The sequence below is a fragment of the Ochotona princeps genome, chromosome 12 (genome assembly GCF_030435755.1).
Source record: "Ochotona princeps isolate mOchPri1 chromosome 12, mOchPri1.hap1, whole genome shotgun sequence".
Lineage (NCBI taxonomy): Eukaryota > Metazoa > Chordata > Mammalia > Lagomorpha > Ochotonidae > Ochotona > Ochotona princeps.
The window spans coordinates 68345314-68368013 of NC_080843.1; the positions used below are offsets into that span (position 1 = coordinate 68345314).

The 22700-nt window shown below is 40.6% G+C and overlaps 1 protein-coding gene across 1 annotated transcript in view; it reads right to left on the bottom strand.

Annotated features, from left to right (window-relative positions):
* ZMYM2 (zinc finger MYM-type containing 2) overlaps positions 1 to 22700 on the bottom strand; it is a 103350-nt gene that overhangs the window by 12047 nt on the left and 68603 nt on the right. The window contains exons 14-22 of the mRNA XM_058670991.1: positions 18358 to 18523; positions 17740 to 17774; positions 15088 to 15217; positions 14353 to 14468; positions 10600 to 10771; positions 8538 to 8663; positions 6434 to 6528; positions 4067 to 4235; positions 3767 to 3918 (exon numbers count right to left, since the gene is read on the bottom strand). Coding sequence (XP_058526974.1) covers positions 3767 to 3918; positions 4067 to 4235; positions 6434 to 6528; positions 8538 to 8663; positions 10600 to 10771; positions 14353 to 14468; positions 15088 to 15217; positions 17740 to 17774; positions 18358 to 18523 — 1161 coding nt within the window. The remainder of the gene's footprint in view (positions 1 to 3766; positions 3919 to 4066; positions 4236 to 6433; positions 6529 to 8537; positions 8664 to 10599; positions 10772 to 14352; positions 14469 to 15087; positions 15218 to 17739; positions 17775 to 18357; positions 18524 to 22700) is intronic.

Genomic DNA, 22700 nt, shown 5'->3' on the forward strand with positions numbered 1-22700 from the left:
ACTAGGCTTGATTTTGTTATGTCTCTTACTGCAGTAACAACAAACATGGAGGAGTTTGCCCAGTCTATTTACAGGGACAATTGACAGTCATCCACTCACATCTAACCCCCTCATTAATAACAGTATTAACATTTGAGAACTCCATCCAATACAAACAATCCAGAAACTCAACTTCTTATGATAGGGTTTTCCTCATATGCTCAAACAAAATGAAAATAAAACACGTAAAAATCAACAGCATGCAGGAAAACTAGTTTTAGAGGAAAGTTTATATGTTTAAATATCTTTCTATAAAAACCAAAGTCTAAACTGAAATACGTACACATCCATCTTGAGTAATCAGGAAAAAAAAAGTCAGAGAGCACAGGGCCGTGCTTGGTGCCACAGCCAAGACCCTGCCAGGGCCATGCACAGCCCTACTGGAGAGCCATTCACACCTGCTCCTACAGCATCAGGTGGCTCACCCACACTGTAGCCCCTAGCGCCCACCAGGCCCACCGAGCCCAGTACCCACTGCTGTGAACAAACAAGAAATGAACGAAGGCTGGGGAGTTCTACCAAACAAAATGAAAATAAATACTTCTAAAATTAAATTGTAAAGATCAGAAACTGAATTAAAAAGACAACCAACAAATTATACTCCCTTAGGTAGATAAGCAATCTGTACAAGCTACCAAGCAGTCCCATTGGGCCCAATCTCACCAGTCAATTAATGAATATCTTAAATTTAAGGATTAGCAAGTCCTCCACATTAATGGAGTATTAACAAAAAAAAGGGGAGATTTATTTATTTGAGGGGAAATTCAGATCTATGGAGAGACAAAAATCTTCCATCTGCTGATTCATTCCCAAAGTGGCAACAACAGCTACAGCTGACACAATCAGAAGCCAGGAGCTCTTCCGGGTCTCCCACATGGGTGCAGGGTCCCAAGGCTTTGGGCCGTCCTCCACTGCTTTCCCAGGCCACAGGCAGGGAGCTGGATGGGAAGTGGAGCTGCCGGGATTAGAACCGGCGCCCATATGGGATCCTGGTGCTTGAAAAGGGGGGTTAAGCCCTTGAGCGATCACAAAGGGCTGCATACTAGTAGAGTTATCAAGTTATGTTAATCTGACAATTTATGACAAATTTCATAAAATAAAAAACTACAAAACTAATCCAAGAAGTAAACAGTCGTATGTCAATTAAAGGAACTGAAAGAAATAATAGCAATTCAAACAAAACCTTTCAGAAAATTGAAGATACGAACATTTCCCAACTCATTTTAACAAACCGATGTTACTCTAATACTGACGTAAAGGGAAGGAAATTTGATTTAGTATTCTTCAGGAATATACACAAAGACTGCTAATGATGCATTAGCAGATCTAATCTGAAAAGACACAAAACATTACATAATTATGAAGAATAGTCTAACATCTGAAAATCAACTGATATACAATTATTAATGGATTGAGTGAGAAACAATACTAACCTTTCAATATAGAAATAGCAACTGGGCCTGGTGGCGTGGCCTAGTGGCTAAAGTCCTCACCCCGGGATCCCATATGGGCGCCAGTTCTAATCCCGGCAGCTCCACTTCCCATCCAGCTCCCTGCTTGTGGCCTAGGAAAGCAGTCGAGGATGGCCCAAAGATTTGGGACACTGCACCCATGTGGGAGACCCGGAAGAGGTTCCAGGTTCCCGGCATCGGATCGGCGCAGCATCGGCCATTGTGCTCACTTGGGGAGTGAAATCATCGGACAGAAGATCTTCCTCTCTGTCTCTCCTCCTCTCTGTATATCTGACTTTTGTAATAAAAATAAATAAATCTTAAAAAAAAAAAAAAAAAGAAATAGCAACTGACAAAATTCAATACCAGTTTATGTTAACTCTCAGGAACCAAATAGTTTTAAAAATTTTGTGCCAGCTAAGAATAGAAAAAATTTCTTAACCTGGTAGCAGGAAGCTGTAAAAAAATCCAGACACGGCGTCCGTTTAACCTTTTCCTCCTGAGATTAGATACAAAACAAGAGTTTCTGCTTTCACTGCTTCTATCCATCATCTCACAGGTAGGGAAGGGATCGTATGTCATGAAGCCACAAGGCTGCCCTGATTTCTGAGTCAGCACTATGAATGCTCCTATTTGCTCTTAAGGGGACGACTTCAGGTGAGGATTTATTCTAAAACCAGAAGATATAGATGATTCATTGATATCCAGTATTATATTTATAAATGGCATTCCCACTGTTTTTATAGTGGCATTAATTTTTAAAAAATGGAAGAAACTTCACATACGGGTCAACTATCCCAGAACTGGTATCACACTTTTTAAAATTCTTCTGTGGAAATACAGGGCATGTGCATGATTATGTAATATTCCACTGTAAAATCTACAATATCGTATAAACAAATATTAACACCAACTATAATAAAGACAATAGCTTCAAAACTCGAGGTTGAACTTTCATATCAAGTTTTATTTTCCTGCAAATCTGAAGAACAAGCTGTTTCACTTTCAGTGGGTGGAGGCTGAGGAACAGCAGGCAAGCAACAGCACACAAGCACCAAACGCAAAACCCAAGCATCAACAGGCTGACGTTAAACATCTGATGACTACTCAGTACACTTGTGGCTTACAGCTATGCACTGTTTCCCCTAAGACAAACTTACTTTAAAGTTAGAATTATATAGTGGAGCAGAGACAGAGAGAACTCTTCCACCTACTGGTTCACAGGTATGGCTGGACTGGTGCAGACCTGGAAGCCAGAAACTTCTTCGGATGCCCCACATGGGTGCAGGGGCCCAACCACATGGCCCACCGTCCACTGTTCCAAGCATTTAAGCTCCCATAAACACATGGAGTCCTGAAGAACTCCAGGCTCCCAGATTCCACCTGACGCAGCGCTAGCCATTATAGCTACATGGGGGCGGGGTGGCAGATGTTTCTCCCTCTCAAACACATAAAATAAATTGTAAACACAGGAAAAAAAAAAACAAGAAAACAACAGAAGCAGATAATGAAATATTTAAATAGCTAGGGAACTCTATTTAAAGGCAGACCAGCATCAATCTGTAGTCAAATGTAGCTATACATTATACCCCAGATTGTGAACTCATTTATTTATAATCGTTAAGAAGACCTTATCCCAATTATCACAAATATGAATGCATAGTTTTATATGTATATTGTATGTAAGCACAGCTGGCAAAGTTAGTAGAATTTGATTCAGTTCACTTGCGATAACCATAACTGAATGCATAAGGCTGACAATTTTAGCAAAGTCAAAGAGCCTCACCTTTCACTGGCCTTCTTGGGCACAGAGACCCAAAATGGCACACAGCATCACAACTCAACATGGGACAGGGATCTGTGTAACTCGCTCTGCCTGCTCTTATAAAACCACCAAATTCAAGCACAGAGCAACTACCTCATATCTAATTTAATCACATCTGATACACCCCTAGGCTCCACCTCTAAGATCAGAGTCTAATTAAATTTATGCCCTCTTAATGTCTCACATCAGAGATTAAATTTTACAAAATGGAGTCCACACTAAAGCATATGCAAATCATACAGCTTGTATCATGGTTTCTCCAAATAATCCTTTCTTGTTCTGGTTCACAGCTCTGAAACATTTGTGAGTTTCTATGACAATGAAAGTATTTCCCAACAGTTTCTTAGTAAACTAATAAAGGCTCAGGAGCACAGTTAATATTCCACAGGCACAGCATTTTTCTGCCCAAGAAATATCACAACGGTTCTTAATAACCATCAAATTTACTAACCTCCTGTATTCCAAGGCAAAGATAATAGATGCTATCGGGTGCATAATTCTCCCCGTTTGGTCGTCGGATTTCATTAACAAAATGGGCTAACCCATAGTTCAGCTCAGCTGTGGTGTGCGAGAGTAGATCTTCTTTTAATTTTACTGATTTAGCTAAAAAGAAATAAGTCAGCAGTTATTACTATTTAATGTCCAACTAAAAAAATTTTCTGAAATTAATTTCTTCTTTATGTTTCTACAATCATTTTAAGCGACTAGCAAAAAACAAACAAACAGAAAGCAAAGCCACAGGAAGACTTACAAGAGGTCAGCTGGTCTAACTCCAGGAGATCTTCATCCAGCTGCCTGGTCTTGACCCAGTGCTTCCACGCATTGACACCGTACGTGTATTTGAACGGAAAGCTGCCCTCGGAATTGTCAGAGCTATCGTCATGGGACTGGTATCCCGACACAGCTTTTCTCTTGGTTCCCTACAAATGCAACACCATTATAAAATTATTCTTAAATCTACAATATTTTATGAGTCCACGTAACACTTTTCTCAGCCAAGGCAAATCAAAAGGCAATATTTGTTTACAATTGACTTACAGTTGATTACCTATAACATTTTTAACAATCTGATTCCAGCAATGTCATGTTCCTACACAAATCACTTTGTAAAACCCAATCACAGAAGAACATCTTGTGAGAATAAGCACAATGGTGAGAAAATCATTAAAATACACTTAACTCAAGGTCCAAAAAATTTGGACCCATGCTTTCTTCTAAGAGTTCTGACATTTAGGTCTATGACAATATTGTGATTTTTTTTTTAGAAGGTTCATTTATTCTTATTGGAAAGGGAGATTTACAGCAAGGAGAGACAGACAAATCTAACATCCACTGGTTCACTCCCTAAGCAGTCACAATCCCCAGAGCTAAGCTGATCCAAGCTAAGAGCCAGGGACTTCTTCCAGGTCGTCCATGAGGGTGCAGAATCCTAAGGCTTTCGGTCATCTTTTGCCTTTTCCCAAGGCCACAGACAGCTGGATGGAAAGTGGAACAGCTGGAATATAAACCGGTATGCACATGGAATCCTGGTGCATGCAAGGAGAGGACTTTAGCCACAAGGCTACCATGCCAGACCCAACATTTTAATTTTTGTGTATGATGTCAAGTAAGAATCTACCTTCCTTAGATGGCAGACACTCCTTTTCCATTTTTCCTTTCTTGATGCCTAAGTTTTGAAAGCTCTTTTTTTAAGATGTCTTTTGATATTGCTTCACATGTTGGAAATCAGAAACACAGAATATACTTGACAGAGTACCTCAACAATTGCATCTGTTAACACATTTCACTTTTAGATCCACCTGATGATCAAAGTGTCCAGCACATCTTTTAAGGCACTTGACATGCTTAAAAGAAGTCACATGTGCTGGTGATGTGGTGGTGTGGGTAAAGCCATGGCCGACAATGGCAGCATCCAATGTCGGCATCAGGTTAGAGTACTGGGTTCTTCACTTCTGACCCGGATGACTGCCGACGGGCTTGGGAAGGCAGTGGAGGGTGGCCTGCATCTGGCTCACTTTTGGCATTGCAGGGATTTGGGAAGTGAACCAAAGGATGGAAAAACCCTATATTTACATATCATGCTGCCATTCAAGTGAAATACATAAATCTTTAAGATAACAGAAGACCAAATCGATCAACAACCCGTTGCTAAAATGACAGGACTAAATTACCACCCATTCATAGATTAGAAGACTAGATTAAAAAAACAAAACCAATCTATCTGTTATCTACGGGAGACATATCTCACCAACAAGGATTAGCAGAAACTATATGTCATGGATTTTGATTTTTTTTTTTAAGTTTCATCTCTTCAAAACACTTTCTCATTAAATTCTTCACAGATTCATAGATCATACAGTAGCATCCTTTTGTTCCAGAAGGCTCTTGATCTTCTTTTCCATTTCTTCAGCAACACATCAGTCATTCAGTAGCATGGTATTAACTTCATGGTGTTTTTCATTTCTCTTTTTTTTCTTCCTGTTGTTGAATTTTTATTGTGGCTTTTCATTTAAGGGGATGTATAGTAACTGTGTGATGGAGAGACTATCATATCCAGATGTGAGGATACAATGCAGTATGCATCTCTACTTCCAAAGATGGACTCCCAATGAAGCTGCTTACTGCATTTGACAATAGGATGCTGGACTCTCTGCCATTGTCCATACCCGCAATGATGGACATATGACCGTGTATGAAGACCTGTACTATAGTAAAGATATAGTGGAATTACATTCAGGGGAGATGGGAGTCGGGGAGGGAGTAACAGTAATCCCACGGCCTATGGAACTGTATCATTAAATGATAATAATAATAATAATAGTAAAATAAAATAGTCTCAATTCCTATAAAGAATTTCCTTTCCTGGCAACTGTTTTTATATCTATATCAAGATAATTAATAAAGAAAACTAAACGGTAATAATATTCACTTTTTGATGATATAACAACTAAATTTGATACATTAATTAAAAACAGATTACCACTTAAAATCCTTTAATACCTAGGAAAAACTCTCTACTGAAATCTTTGGACAACAAAAGATCAGTACATTTGTGCATAGAAAATGTGCTGTTTACCATAGTATAAAGTGAATGCAAGACTACGACTAACTTTTTTACCTTCTTTTTAGTCCGTGGCCTAGGCTGTTCCTCATATTCTTCTCCAAAAACTGGTGGTAACAAAAATTCATTTTCCATATCAAGCTCCTCAGCAGCTGATAAATGAGTCAAACAAAGAAAACCTATTATTTCAAATGCAACAGCACAAGGACGCTTACAGAAACAGCCAACAAAGAACTAATAGGTAAACAGCCCTTGCACCCGGGGAAGAGCCGGGGCTGGGCTCTGGAGGAAATGACTCGCTGCCACCTGATATGACCTGTGAGATCCGATAAACCTTGCTTGAACTCCTGAAAAAAGGATCTTCACGGAAATATGTGCTATCAGAAAAAGTATGATAAATTCAAAAAGATCTACAGTTTCCACACAAATCTGATTTACCCTATTACATTCTTTTTTAAAAATATTTTATTCAATGAGTAATTAATCATCAGGATTAATAAATCATTAGAAACAATAACATTCAAGAACTGAAAATAATATACTTACTGAAAATAACCATTTTCCTTTGAGGATAAAAGTTAATTTTCAAAAGGTCTTAAACTCAAGTTTGTTCCTCAATCTTGAGATTTTTCCATTAATAAGATTACTCCCAAGATTAAGAGTAACTAAGATTAGCTACTCCTCCCTCACTAAGCATTGGAGTTTTCTCTACACACGCCCAAAACTGTTCTGTGCCTCAACTGATGACATATGATTTGTTAAGAGGTTATAAACCAGTTTGGACTAACCTAGTATTCACCAAGTTCAGTAAAAATAATACTTCAATACTATAAACTAAAATATAAAAATACTAAAATACAAAAACGAAAATAGACACGAGACAGCTGAATAGTATCCTATAGACATTTTAAGATATATAGCAGCCGGTTGTGTATAAACTAAAATTGAAATGTCAATGAAGTAGTCACAGGATGTGGATAAGAACTTGCATTTTCTAACACTGGTCACTAAACACCATGCCAACTAACTCCATAGTGCTGTAAATTGTTGTGGACGGTTTGTTGTGTCCTTTCATTTGACGGGATGATATTCTGCTACCTCTGCTTTCAGACCAGACGGTCTCCCCAAGAAACTGTTGAATTTATCTGGACAATAAGGTGCTGGACTCTATGCATGGTACATGCTTGCAATGAAGGAATCATGACTGGATTTGAACTGTAATACTGCAACAAGGTGGAGGACTCCACCATCGGGGGAGGACATGGTGCGGGGTTGGGGGAAACCCAGTCTATGAAATTGTGTCATTAAATGAAATGAAATTTTAAAACTTATTTTTTATTAAGATATATTTATTTTTATTGGAAAGGCAGATTTAGAGAGAGAAGGAGACAGAAGATCCTCTATCTGTTAGTTCACTCCCCAAATGGTGGCAACAGCGGGAACTGAGCTGATCCAAAGCCAGGAGCCAGGAACTTCCTCAGGGTCTCCGATGTAGGTGCAGGGTCCCAAGGATTTGGGCCATCCTCAACTGCTTTCCCAGGCCACAAGCAAGCAGCTGGATGGGAAATGTAGCAGTGGGCCATGGACTGGTGCCCTTGTGGGATCCCGGCATGGGCAAAGTGAGGACTTCTGCCAAGTCATTACACTGACTACAATACATCACTTTCAGAAGTTTTACTTGGAGCAGCATTGTGGCACAGTTGGTGAGGCTGATGCCTGCCCCAAGCAGAGTGTTAATTTAAATCTTGGGTACCCTCCTTCCAATCCAGGTCCCTTCTACTCACTTGGAAAATCAGGGAAAGCAGGCCCATGTGCTTTGTTACCCACATGCGAGATCCAGAATCTCCGGCTGTAGCTGGGCCCTGTCTAAGCTGTTCCCAGTGGAGAGTGAATAAGAGAAATAAAGATCTCTTATCTCTTACCTATCACTCTGCCTTTGAAATAAAATAAATTTTAATTTCTTTTTTTAAATGCCTAAGACGTTATTTTAAAGCCCTATGTTCCAAATCTATGCCTTATAACAGAAGCTGCAACATTTTACTTGGATAAGAAAAAATAAACATGTACACCATAAACACAAATATCAAATAGGTACCAACTATAAAATTACACTTAGACTCTACTACTAAATCCCCAAACCATAAAGCAGTGCTTTGATTACCTCTGGGAAAATCTATTTCAATATCCAAATCTGGTTCATATGGTACATCAGGCATATTGGACTGTGTCTCCGAGTCAGAATTCTTCAAGATATCTGAAGCAATTATATCTGTTTCAATAATTACACCTATAAACAATTCACAATATTATTAGAAATCAAAATATAAAAGCCCAAAAGTAGCTGCCAAAAAGAAGTCATTTAGGTGTAAATGCAATAACAATCAAAACAACATCACAAAAACAAAAGCTATACAGGGAGCGAGCATTTAGAGGTAGTCGATTAAGCATACACTAGTGATACCAGCATCCCACATCAAAGCACTGATTCATGTCCCGCATATTTCCCTTCCCAGCCAGCTCTGTGATGCGCACAGAAAAGCAGTGACAGATGGCCCAGGGACTTGGGCCTCTCCCATCCACATGGGAAAGCTGGATGCAGTTCCAGGCTCCTATCTTCAGCTTGGCCCAGAAGAGCTTTTGTAAGCATTTGGGAAGTGAATCGGTGGAAGGAAGATGTCTTTCCTTCTTTCACTCTGCCTTTCAAATAAATTAATCTCTAAATAACTACATACATAAAAAGGTATATGATATCTTAAAATGTAAATTATTGTGATCTTCATAATGATTAGATAATTTAAAGTATATAGAACTTACAAGGCAAAAAAAAAAAATCACAAAAACAAAAAAAAATGAACAATGGAACACACACACACACACAAAAAGGGAAAAAAAAAAAACCTTTCAATCCTGGAAATGTTGACAGTCCCCCTTCAGAATAGGTATGCTGCAATAACAAAACAATTCAAAGATGTATTTTTAAAAGCAGCCTTTTCTCAGAAATAAAGACGGCAGATCATTTCAATTTTTTTCTGAATTCTGACATAGGTTTCCTGTATTATTCAATATATGCTTATTTACAAGTGCCTTCTCATGATCTGATGATTTTTTTTTAAAGGTTTGCATATTTTTATTGGAAAGGCAGATTTACAGAGAGAAGGAAAATCAGAGATCTTCCACCCACTGGTTCTCTCCCCAAGTGGCCATAACGGCTGGAGCTGAGTCCATCTGAAGCCAGGAGCCAGGTTACGTCATGATCTTGCACACAAGTGCAGGGTCCCAAGGCTTTTGGTCATGCTTTGCTCAACAAGGCCATAAGCAGGGGAGTGGAAGGGAACTGGACCAGCTCAGACAGAGCCCAGGGCACATTTAAGGCAAGGATTTAAGCACTGGGTCAATACGGCGAGCCCATGGTGACTTTAAGTTATCTGTAACCACAATACAAACTGGACTTTATCCAATACATATTCTAAAGGGTGATGGTAGCAGATAGAAAAATAAATATATGCAACACCCCAAAAATAATATTTATTCTTCCTAGGATAGATACACAGTGAATTTTTTCCTGTTCCCCTTTCATACTTTTTTTTAAAAACACTGGTTACAACCCACTAAATTTATTTTATAGCTCCTTAACACAATGTTTTAAAAACAGTGCCACACTATGAAATAGAAGAAAATCACATGTTGTGATTGTCATTAGGCATCTCAGGGTGGAGACAGACCTTGGGGCATTACCAGAGGACTAAGGGTAGGAATTAATAACCCGAGACATTTAGAATCACCAATAAAACACTCAGGTACAACTGCGTACTACCACAACAGGCCAAGATAAACTCTGGTTATCTGGTTAAGATAAATCATGCAAATGACCAATGGAACCAACCAAACCACACTACAGATACGGTTCACACAATTAATGCTGGGCTCATTATTAAACCCACTACAAGTTAATTTTCTGTCAATGTTACTCTCAAGAATAGTATTGAGTTTAGTTTTTCAATCAAACCATGTTAAAATAAAACAGAAACCATACAGATTCATTCTTTGATGACTGGATGTGGCATTATAGGTATAGTATGTGACTGGACACAACAGGACTTCTTAATGTAAAATACATTCTCGCCACTATGCTGTGTCCCAGTTCGCTACCAAGTTGAAGTGCAATGAAATGCCTTAAAAAGTCCTGCAGCCACCAAACCCCTGTGAAGAATCAAGCAGCTCACTGTTGATGCTGGCAGCCTCCGGCTTGCCCTCATCCTCTGCGATGATATCTGTCATTGTAAGCAACCCTGCATCAAGAGGATCTGAAGAAACTTTGTTTTTCAGCTCCTCAATTGCTGCAGGGATCTTCTCACTGCTATCCAATGGCGCAGGCAGAAAAACAGGAACTGGTACCTAATTAAAGCAATTTAGTGTTAGATTTACCAAACATTAGAACTACTTTTGCAAATTGTTATTCTAATCTATGATCTACTATATAAAATGCTAACAACTTTTGACAAGAGTAGATATCAAAATTAAGATGTCAGGGCAGACCTCCAGTGCAGCAGTCCACACCTGCTCAGCAGGAGCTCAGACCCTGGTCCACTCCTGACCCCGGCCGTGCAGACCCGGGGAGCAGGTGACGGCTCCAGCATCTTGGGCTCTCGCCTTCCAAATGAACAACCCCAAGTTGTTAACCTTTTATAAAAAAAGGAGGAGGGAGGAATTCTTGAGGTATTTCACTGCCAGAGGCCTACAATAGCTGCCTTGTGACAGTGTTCTAAATATGTGATTTAAAATAAAATATGGTGTGTTCTATTATATGAAATGTTATTCTCTAAAAACGTCATGTGAAATGTCATGGTTTCAGGATTTAACCTCCGGCTGCCAGAGGCGAGCCGAGGGCTGCGGGAGAGGACGTCTAGCTCGGATCCCGAACCCAGTCCGCCATGTGCCCATGGCTCATGGCGGGCTGGGCCCGGACATGCCTGGGTGCGGCCTGCTTCCTTCTGGGGTGAGTACGCCGAGGGGGGAGGCCTCCGTGACTGGGCATGTCCGGGACCCACCCAACACCCTCATTGGGTGGTGGGTGAACGGGATTGGGGAGGGACGCAACCTCGGGCCTGCAGGATTTAACCTCCGGCTGCCAGAGGCGAGCCGAGGGCTGCGGGAGAGGGCGTCTAGCTCGGATCCCGAACCCAGTCCGCCATGTGCCCATGGCTCATGGCGGGCTGGGCCCGGACATGCCTGGGTGCGGCCTGCTTCCTTCTGGGGTGAGTACGCCGAGGGGGGAGGCCTCCGTGACTGGGCATGTCCGGGACCCACCCAACACCCTCATTGGGTGGTGGGTGAACGGGATTGGGGAGGGGCGCAACCTCGGGCCTGCAGGATTTAACCTCCGGCTGCCAGAGGCGAGCCGAGGGCTGCGGGAGAGGACGTCTAGCTCGGATCCCGAACCCAGTCCGCCATGTGCCCATGGCTCATGGCGGGCTGGGCCAGGGCGGCCAGTGCGCCATTTGGCACCAGGCTGAGCCTGCTGGCCGCCCGGCCGGGGAGCTCTGGGGTATTGGACATCTGAATCGCTGCTGAGATAGCTCTAGAGTGACCCCACTGTTTCTGGGATCTGAGTCAATCCTAAAGATTCCCAATGCCAGTAACTCTTCCTTTGAAGAACTTCCAATCCCTTAATAATGCTGAGCTTTGAACACCTATCAAGTAAAAGATAAGCTCCGGCTTGTGTAGCAGGCTGGCACCTAATGGTCCTCGGAGCAACCACGTGCAGGTGCGTGATTTACAGCTAGGAACGGTCCCAATCTGGGATGCCACAGCTGGGATGAGGTTCCCACCAAAGGGTGTATGTGCTGGAATGGGGGTTGCATTCTATCTAGGAAACAGTTGCAGTCACCCGAGGCACTAGTGTGGGCTGGGATGGGATGCACCAGGCCGGTTCAGATCCCAGCACCATCTGGTGTTATGGAGAAACAGGGTAGATGTGGGACTGACTAGGCTGGGTCTCAATCCCCTTCTGAGCCATGTGTGAGCTGTATGTGGGTATGGACGAGCCATGGCTGGGCTGAAACATCCAACAAGAGTCAGAATGGGGTGGAAGCCAGCCAGGAAAAGCCACTGTTCCTGCTAGGACAGGAGGTGAACTGAGTAGGGTTGGCTCAAGAACCCCCTGGCAAGCGCAAAATCTGGCATTGGGAGGGGTTCTGATGGAGGAGCCTGGGCAACTCCTCTGGCAGGACACAGTCCCTGCAGGTAAGCGCGAGAAGCATGATTGGAAACAGCCCAGAATAGGCCATGGAAAGTTTCCCACTGGCATGCATTCGGCATGGGTCAGGAGCAGGCCAGGCTGAATCAGTTCATGTCATCCTCTGGCAAATCCGATCACCAGAACAGAGTGTGGAATGGGCCGGGTTTGGTTGCGACAAAACCAGTACACATTCTGGAACGCCAGGGCGTGGTTGCCTGTACTGGATATGAATGCAGCACCCATCCAGCACACGTGAGATCCAGGAAGGGAGGGGCAGAGCTGGCGGGGGGGTTAAGGGGCTGGTCCCCTCGCTGGACAACCACTCCCACTGGAGAGTGTTGGCTGGGATAGAGACAGACACGACTAAGCAAGGCTACAACACCTGTGCGCTGCATGTGGACAAGATCAGGGCCACAGCATCAGCTGGCAGAAGCTGGCACTGGGGACTAATTCTATCGAGTCAAATCACAGGACCACCTAAAGAGTGCATAAACCGGGACAGAGAGACCTGGGAGGGAAAAAGTGGGTTCCCCCTTCTTGGGTCACTATTCCCGTGGGAGGGCATGAAAACTAGGACGGGGGCTGGGATGGCTAGACAGAGGCACTCAACAACATCTGTGAGGGCTGGATGGTTGAGTCGATTAGATAGAACTAAGCTTTAATACCCATTGACAAGTACCAGAGCCGAATGGGATGGGGGACAGACTGGTCTTCTGCTGCACAAATTGGCAAGCCAGGGTAGGGGGCAGGCTTGGTGGGGGTTGTTGTGGGTCGCCCCGACTAGGCTGCAGCTCCCACTGGTTGATGTAAGGGCCGAACCAGACTGGACTGCAACACCCATTGGTTCCAGTGCAACTCGGGACTGAAAACAGAACCAACACAGCAATTGCAACCACCAGCTGATCAGGGTGATGGACTGTGCCGGGCCCTGTGCTTGCTGGAACATACAGGAATCTGGTCTGGGAATACCTCAAGGTATCTTTGGAGATCTCCCCACTTGAACTGCTGGACTCAGAATTCTAACCAAGAAAAGACAGAAGACAGAATAGGACAATCATTCATCTCAGCTACATGTTGGCAGCGAAATATGGGACAAATGGAGACTTTATGATGGACCATATCAATCAGTGGACCACCTCATCGAGCGAAACTGGCAGTGACTCATAACTGGAGAACTATTAACTCCACTTGAGCACATATCTCAGAGCATGCCCCACATCCGGGACTTGGGGTGGGCGGGAAACCGGGTGGGGCTTCTCCCTCAATATCCCCTTTTACCTCAGATACATGATGGAAACAATATGGACATAATAGCATTGCCCACCTCCCTATCCCCCTGAACCTTTTTTTTTTTTTTCTTCTCTTTCTTGATTTTCCTTCAACTATAGTTAACTATGTAAAGATTGTCAACAACAATACAATAAAATGGATTATATAAAAAAAAAAAAAAAAAAAAAAAAAAAGAAATGTCATGGTTTCACAGCAATTCTGAAAATGAACCCAAACATAGAGCACAAAAATAGATGCAGCAAATGCAGACATCTGCTAAACTTTTTCTCAAAAACAAATATATACACAATTAAACACAAAGCAACCGGGATTGCAAAGAGTTGATTACATCCAGTTGTTAAAGGACAAAACCAATCATTACGGTAACACTAATCCCGACTACAGACACAGTTTTCCCACTGGTGCCCAATAAATCTCAAAACGAGTAAGAGCTTAAGACGTGACTTACAGGAACAGGAACCGTAGTGGGCACGGGGATGCTCTGACTGTACATGTGCATCGGCACGGGAATGTACACAGGCACGGGGATAGGCACCGGAACATACTCTGTCTTCCAATTGTCATCTAACAACACAACGCACGTGTTTAAGCACAACATTAAATCGCTTTTACCTATATATGTTCAATGTTAAAATAATTGGATAACCATGAAGAATTAAATTTCAAAGCTTTACAAAATTAAGAAGAAAGTTTTCAACAACAGAAGGCAGCAGTTCTAACTTTAATACAGTACAAATACAATTTAGGCTTTACTTAAAAAAGGAGCAACATTCTTTTACACCACCACAAAGCCCAACGGCCCCTATCCCCAGATGCTCCTCATCCCCGCTCCAAAGATTCATTTAGTCAAACTAAAATACAGTTAACAATGTCAAGTTAATGAAATGCATATCTAAACTGCTTCATCTCATTCTGACAAGCAGGAAATCTCACTCTGACTGCCGCTCACACTGAAAGACACGCTATACCGATGAGATGCTGCAATTACTCCCAGGGACACTGTAGCTATTTTTTTCACATCTACCATAATTTGTATTCTAGGCCTTTATCAGACATCGATCACAAATTATTCTAAATTATATTCTTAGCAAAATGACCAAAGAAATTGATTCCATATCCTATCACTCAGGAAAAGCATGTTCATTTGATTAAATCAGGCGAAAGCCAACTTGTATTCAGTTACCTGTCTGACAAGATTTGGTCTGCATGTGAGGTTTACAGTAAGTAGCTTTTGTCATTGTCAAAGGTTTGCAAAGAACTGCTTTGTTCTTCATCTCTTTATTAGGTGTTGGAGAAGGGGGTGGTGCTGAACCCTACAGAGAAGCAAAGAGAAAAGCTTTTATTTTTGCCTTTGATTTTCATGAATTTCTGGTGCTAATAATTACCTAGCTTCTAAGTGCTAAGGAAGAAATACAGCAAAGCGGAAGACACAGTCGAGTCATGCCTCAACATTGTGCCCAGCACACTCTTAACGATGGCAGCGTCACTCTGAACCGACACAGACACTGTGCAACGTGAGAATCACAAAATCAAAACTGCAACTGGAACCGGAAAAAAACAGGGTTTTTTAAACTTCTTTTGGAAAAAAAAATTCTTGCCAATATGATGATTGATTCTCAAGCTCCCTCTCCCAGAACAACACATAAAATAATAAAGAATTACAAAAGTATTAGCAAACTTTAAGTTGCAAAATTTCCTGTGACTCAGCAATTCTAGTCCTACAGAGGTTCTCAAACATTTTACACCAGGTTCCTGGGAATGTCATTTGCATTCTAAGCAGAACAAAACCCTGTAAGAGAACAATCTGAAGCTGAAGATATGTCCAGAGACGGGAGGTAAGGTACTCTGCACATGAGCACGGTCGGCATTCGAGGCAGTCGCATTCTCTGAACTCACCTGCAGGATCCTGAGCCCCTGGTGCAAGAATGTAGTTCCTTAGCTAGCTCCCTTGTGAACCTTTGGTCAAGTTCTCACCAACTGATAAACACACAACTGTTTCTTTTTAAAGACACTTTAATATTTCTTACAAATAATATTTAATATTTCTTACATGCTAGTAAACTAACAAGTGAAAGCGTTTTCCATTTTTTTTTTAAAGATTTATTTACTTTTGGGCCCAGCAGCGTGGCCTAGCAGCTAAAGTCCTCGCCTTGAAAGCCCCGGGATCCCATATGGGCGCCGGTTCTAACCCCGGCAGCTCCACTTCCCATCCAGCTCCCTGCTTCTGGCCTGGGAAAACAGTCAAGGACATCCCAAAGCTTTGGGACCCTGCACCCGTGTGGGAGACCCGGAAGAGGTTCCTGGGTTCCCAGTTTCGGGTCGGCGCAGCACCAGACGTTGCGGTCACTTGGGGAGTGAATCATTGGATGGAAGATCTTCCTCTCTGTCTCTCCTCCTCTCTGTATGTCTGACTGTGTAATAAAAATGAATAAATCTTTAAAAAAAAAGATTTATGTACTTTTATTAGACAGGCAGATTTACAGAGAGAAGGAGAAAGAAGAAAGCAAGCTCCTCCATCTGCTGGTCCACTAACAAGCAGACACAAGAGCAGATCCAAAGCCATAAGCTAGGAGCTTACGCCAGGTCTTCCATGTGGGTACAGAATTTCCTAGGCTTTGGGTCATCCGTTACTGCTTTTCCAGGCCACAGGCACGGAGTGGGAAGGGAAGTGGGGCAGACGGGACAAGAACCAGTGCCCACATGGGATCCTGGAGCATGTAAGGAAAGGACTAAGCCCCTGAGCTATCGTGCCAAGTCCCCCACATTTCCATTTTAGGATACTTTCAACTTTCTACTAGTCCACAGGTAAGATGTATAGTTATTTATACTCAACACTGAAGAAGCAGCCAAAATAATGAAAATTATAATTAAGAGTCCTCACCAATTCAGCACCTGCTGTATGTCAGGCATCTTCTTCATCCTCCTAATGCCCTGAGAAGTACTATGCAAATCAGTGGTATACCCTATTCAACTCATTGTATGATATACTCCTGGTAACAGTGTAGACTTATCTTCAGAACTTTGCAAAAAAATAAAACATCTCTCAGCTTAGACCCAGGCCTTAGAAAGTTATAATATCCTGCCAGGTGACTTTAATGAAAAGAAAGACCCAAAGACCAGGGATTCGTTCTCACAAAAAAAATAACAAGCCCAGAGGCATTCTGTGTCGCCAGAAAGTGATTCTTGAAGGACTTCCTTTGGATAAGGTAATTGAGAAAACAATATTCAAGTACAGGGGCGCATGCGTAGGCATGCAAACAGCAGGCAGAGCTTCGCTGCTTTGTAAAATGCAAACAAAGCCACCTCCCCATTGCCACTTTCAAACGTAAAACTCAAAATGCAAACATAAAAGCAGAATGTATTATTCTAAAGATTAAATAAAAAAGGAAAAAAATTAACACAATTCCCAAATTTTAAAACTCATAAAATCTAGCTACTAGATATTCAGGTGTATATGAGAAATAAATGTATAAATTAATAACCTGGCTCAACCCAATTCAGCCTCAGTTCCAATTATTTTGACAATGGTATCTTTTAAAGTGGTTTATTTCATTCACACTATTCCTACTGTCAAAATGATGCATCTACAAGGGAATTTCAATCCAAAAACTCCATGTCTCTGTCCCATGTGAATAGAGGCTATAATTAATTTTTTTTCTTCTGCCATGCATGAAAGACTCTGATATTAATGATTCCAGTGAGTACTTTCACTACCAGAACAAAGCAAACATTTTTACTGTTATACTAATTGGACTAACAATTTTTTGTTAGCACATTACAAAAAAAAAAAAAAAATCATGATTTAGCAACTGTGCTTCAGTTAAGCAATACTTACTGTCATTTTGGTTCGAGACGTCTGACAACCCTGATCTAAAAAACAAATTTAAAATAAGACAAATATCACTTTCTTTAGAATTTTTCATATCTTTATTATTTTAATTTTGCTGCTTTCCAACAAATGTTACTGAGGAAAACAAATTACTTGAGGTAAAAAAAAAAATCTTAAATTGCAATAGAAAAGTGTGAAAACACACCTAAATAAGTAGAATTAACCATTTTCTTCCTTTGTACCTTCTTATAGTTCTTAAATTAAAAGTTACAGTTTTTCAGGACGCCTGTTGCTCTTCCCAGTGATTTCCAACATATACAACTTGCTAATAACAGTTTTCATGTACAGTGATAGGCAGCTGCAGACACAGGCTGATGACTGCTCTACACCTACTGGGTCATATTTCTTATTTTTTCAATAAGCATTTACTTGGTAAAAGGGAGCAAAATTAAAAAGCAATACACCTATAAAATTATCATATAGGGCAGTTAACCCAGAAAAACTACGGAAGGATTTGCTATGAAATAATCTCCAAAATCAACTACACAATCCACACTTTGGATTTAAAACTAAGGAAATAAAGACATGACGGGTTTTCAAATGAACACCTAACTTAATACATACCATAATGTAAATTTTCAGGTCCTTTCTGAGTTGTCATGTTAGGCTCATTCTGCTGACAGTAGAAACGTAATAAGCAATGTTGATCACAGAAATGTTTCATTTCTCCACGCCACTGTACTCGCTCTTTGAGAGTTCCTTGGGATTTGCAACAATCACACCTTGCAGCCTTTAAAAAAAAAAAGGAAGAAAGAAAAAAGAAAAACAAAAAACGCAGATATTAGAAGACTTAAAGTATCACATACATATTATGACTTCTAAGAGCATATCTGTGGGGCATCGTGTTGAAGCAGGCAAATTTTGCCAACTTCGATGCCAGGATCCTACAGAGCACCAGTTCTTGGTCCCTGCTGGTCTACTTCGATCCAGCATCCTGCTGAAGCCCCTGGGAAAGCAGCAGATTAGCCAAGGTGCTGGGATCTCTATCACACATTCCAGGCTCCTGGAGTTGGCAAAGCAGAGTCTTAACCACTGTGGCCATGTAGGAAGCAAGCCAGCAGACAGAATACACCTCTTTTCCCTCTCCCTGCCCTGTTCTCTCTCTGTTGAACTACCTTTCTAATAAAAAAAAAAAAAAACACATTTTAAAAAGTTTATCTGGGGCCCGGCGCTGTGGCCTAGCCTTGAACGCACTGGGATCCCATATGGGTGCCAGTTCTAATCCCGCCAGCTCCACTTCCCATCCAGCTCCCTGCTTGTGGCCTGGGAAAGCAGTCAAGGACGGCCCAAAGCTTTGGGACCGTGCACCCGTGTGGGAGACCAGGAAGAGCTCCTGGCTCCTGGCTTCGGATCGGCACGCACTGGCCATTGCACTCACTTGGGCAGTGAATCATCGGATGGAAGATCTTCCTCTCTGTCTCTCCTCCTCCTCCTCTCTATATATTTGACTTTGTAATAAAAATAAAATCTTAAAAAATAAAAGCTTTAGTATCACATGTTGTGAAACGCAATAAAGATGTCTAATAAGGAGAAAATAAAATTACAAAATCAAGCAGACCAATCTAAAATAAACAAGGAGAGGTTAGAGAAATGAAGCAATTTACTTATTAGCCACGGTTCCTTTCTATACTTACCGGAAATCAAAGATGAGCATTATTAAGACAGCGTAGCTTAAACAACATTCATATATCAAGACAATACAATAAAATATGTTTCAATATTTCAGGTTAGCTTATACAATAAACCAACTCTGAAAGAAGCTGTTAGGATGGGAAATTTTTACATTTTCACTTAAAGTTTTAGCTATTCAGAAGTTTTAACATAAAATATAAAATTAACTCTAAATAAATATACACTGCCTTGGCTTTAAAATAAGAACTTTAAAAGTTCTAAGAAAGTAGTGATTGCGTTAAGAAAACCAATTTGAAAAACAAAAACATTTGACCCACATCTAGGAAAACTATCAGCCCCAACTGGCAGAATATAACACACGCAAAAAACAAAAACAAACAAACAAACAAAAACCACAAAAAAAAAAAAAAACCAGTAAAATTCACATTACATTTTGCAAAGCCCATTTCCCAGAGGTTTTGTTCATCTGTCTTGTTTCCTAAGATCTTGATCAATAAATAGAACATAACACACGTGACCAATTTTAAATCTTATGCTTTTAGAGAAAATTCCTGCTAACGTACCTGCCTCCTTTGAAAATTTCAGATAAAGCAATAAATCTGAAGCACTTTGCAAAGTACAATAATTGTGGATATGATTTTTCTTTATTACCCTAAATACTCTAGGTTTTCACACTGTAGAAATCTCACTATGTTATGGACAGAATTCTATGAATAAGTATCACATTAAAATTCCTTATTAAGGGATACCAGCAAATACTTGTTTTGGTAAACAGGTCTTGTATCACAAACATACCAAAAAGTTAGAACAGATTTTTTTCCCCTCCAGCTCCGGTAAGACTCCTGTTGATAAATGTTAAATGAAGATATATAGTATAAGTTAAGACTATAACCAATTCCAATATTACATCTCTTGTCCAAAACCTTGTAAGTACAAATATTACACTGCTGATCATACTATATGTTAAGCTCAGTAACATTAGCATTTAATAATTAACGAAAGTCACATTTTGCTCAATAATTAAAATCCCTATATAAATTTGATACCAGCAAACAACTGTTCTAGAAATAACCATAATAAATATGTGCCAAGTTCCAATTCTTTTTCCTTTTTTAAAACTTACAACAAAAAAGACAAAGCACAAATAATAAAAAAGATTGAACTGAGAATTACAGTCACCTGTTTGCACACAGGAAGACAAAGTTGGACCCTTACAACTACCTCAGAGAATTGAAATAAAAGCCCAAAGTTTTATGTCACCTGCCAATAATCTTCACAACAGTTCTTTAAAACCAAGGTCCAAAAAGCAAGTATTTTGACAAATGTCATGTGTTAAAAATGAGACAGGATACAAAGCAGGTAACTCTAGTCTAACCCTGGGCTAGAAGCTAGTTTAGCACGGGGGCTAAACCGCTGCTTGGGACCCACATCTCATCCTGAAGTGCCTCCTCACTCCTGACTCCAACTTCCTGCTTAATGTCCAGCCTGAACCACAAGAGGCGGTCTCTGCAATCCACAAGAAGACTAAGACTGAGGTACTGACTCACGGTTTCAGCACAGTCCAGCACTGGTCGGAGTGGGCAGCTGGGCAATAAACCAGCGTCTGCCTCACTTCAACCCCATGCCTTCTAAAAAGAAAAACAAAATCTGAGGTTTGTGTTGTACCCTAAATTGTAAAGAAAATGGAAATACAAAAAGAATTAACCATAAAATGGGAAAATTTTAAAAACCAAATCAAAATAAAATGCAGGAAGGCTCTCAATTTATTATCAAAAAACAAATATATAACAAACAAATCATTCCATGACTTCCAGTTACATAGTAATTTAAAGAATAAGGGTATGCTAAACATGTCACAAAAAGAATCTAAACAAATCACCTCATAATTCTGTAATAATTGAACTTGGTATTTGCAGAAACAATACCTGAAGCTCCTTTCTTCCAGAGGGTTCAAAACAAATTTAGATGATTTCTCTTTATCCAAAGAAAAAGGGGCAAGATTAATGCCAATTTACCAATGGAAACCAAAAGTTTCAGGCTGAAATGGAGAGTGAGAATACTAATAAATGAAAGCTGAAATCCATATTCAAAACTTTGGAAGGCCTGGAAAATCAGTCAAGGATAGCCCAAAGTCTTGGGTCCCTGCACCCATGCAGCTTCCAAAAGAAGCTCCTGGCTCAGGATCACTCTGCTCTGTCCACTGCAGCCATTTGGAAAGTTAACCAGTGAATGAAAGATATTTCTTTCCCTCCATCTCTCTGTAAATCTGCATTTCAAAAAAAAAAAAAAAAAACCCTTAAAAACAAAACAAAAGGCTTACCTCTACATTAAGGGATATTGTAATATATAGATGGGAAACTAAATGTTATAAAACATTCTAACATTCCATAATATTAAATCCTTTTCTCTCAAAAAATGTTAAACATATACAAATAAAAAAAATCTATCTATTCACATAGTTTCATATTATTCCTAGAAACTTTTAATTTAAGCAAAAGGAGATCTATTTCCTTCAAAAAAATTATGTGGGAAGAGATATTAATTTTATTCTCAGCATGTGTGGAAGCATGTCAAATCTTTTATTTTAAATTGGAAGAGGCAATATTTAAAAAATCTCTATTATGAACTCAGAAGCAAGCTATTACATGAATCAAAGTACAGATCATTCAAAAGAATCGGGTTAAACAAAAATTTTAAGGACTGATTTAAGCCTGTCTGATTTGCACATAGAAGATAAAAATGCCATGTGATGTTAATGCTCATAGTCAAACTTAAGAGTTGAACTGGGTGTTGGTCGTTTTAAGATTTACATATGATGTACGTCATTTTGAGGAGAGCTGAAGTTGATATACTTAATAAAGCGAGATTTATATGCAAAGGTCAATATTTTGATGGGGTAAAATTTCCCATATTTAAAAAGATAAATTGCACAAGAAGGAGAAAATACCAACGAGGACTCAATTTAGCATGCTCGAGGCAGCGTGACACTCATGACTCGCATGACAGCAGCCACAAAGGCAAAGCATTTCATGATGCCAGAAGCATGGAGCAGTGCACTCCACGGCTGGTCGCAGCCAGCTAGCCTGTCCGGGAAGGCTCACGGGGTCCTGTCTCCCATGTGGGAGACAGATGGAGCTCTAGGCTCTGGGGTTTTTTTTTTTTTTTTTTTTTTTCTGGACCAGCCCCATCTCTGCCACCATTTAAGGAGTGAACCAGTAGATGACAATCTGCCATTTAAATAAATAAATAAATCTTACTCCAAAGGGGAAAAAAAA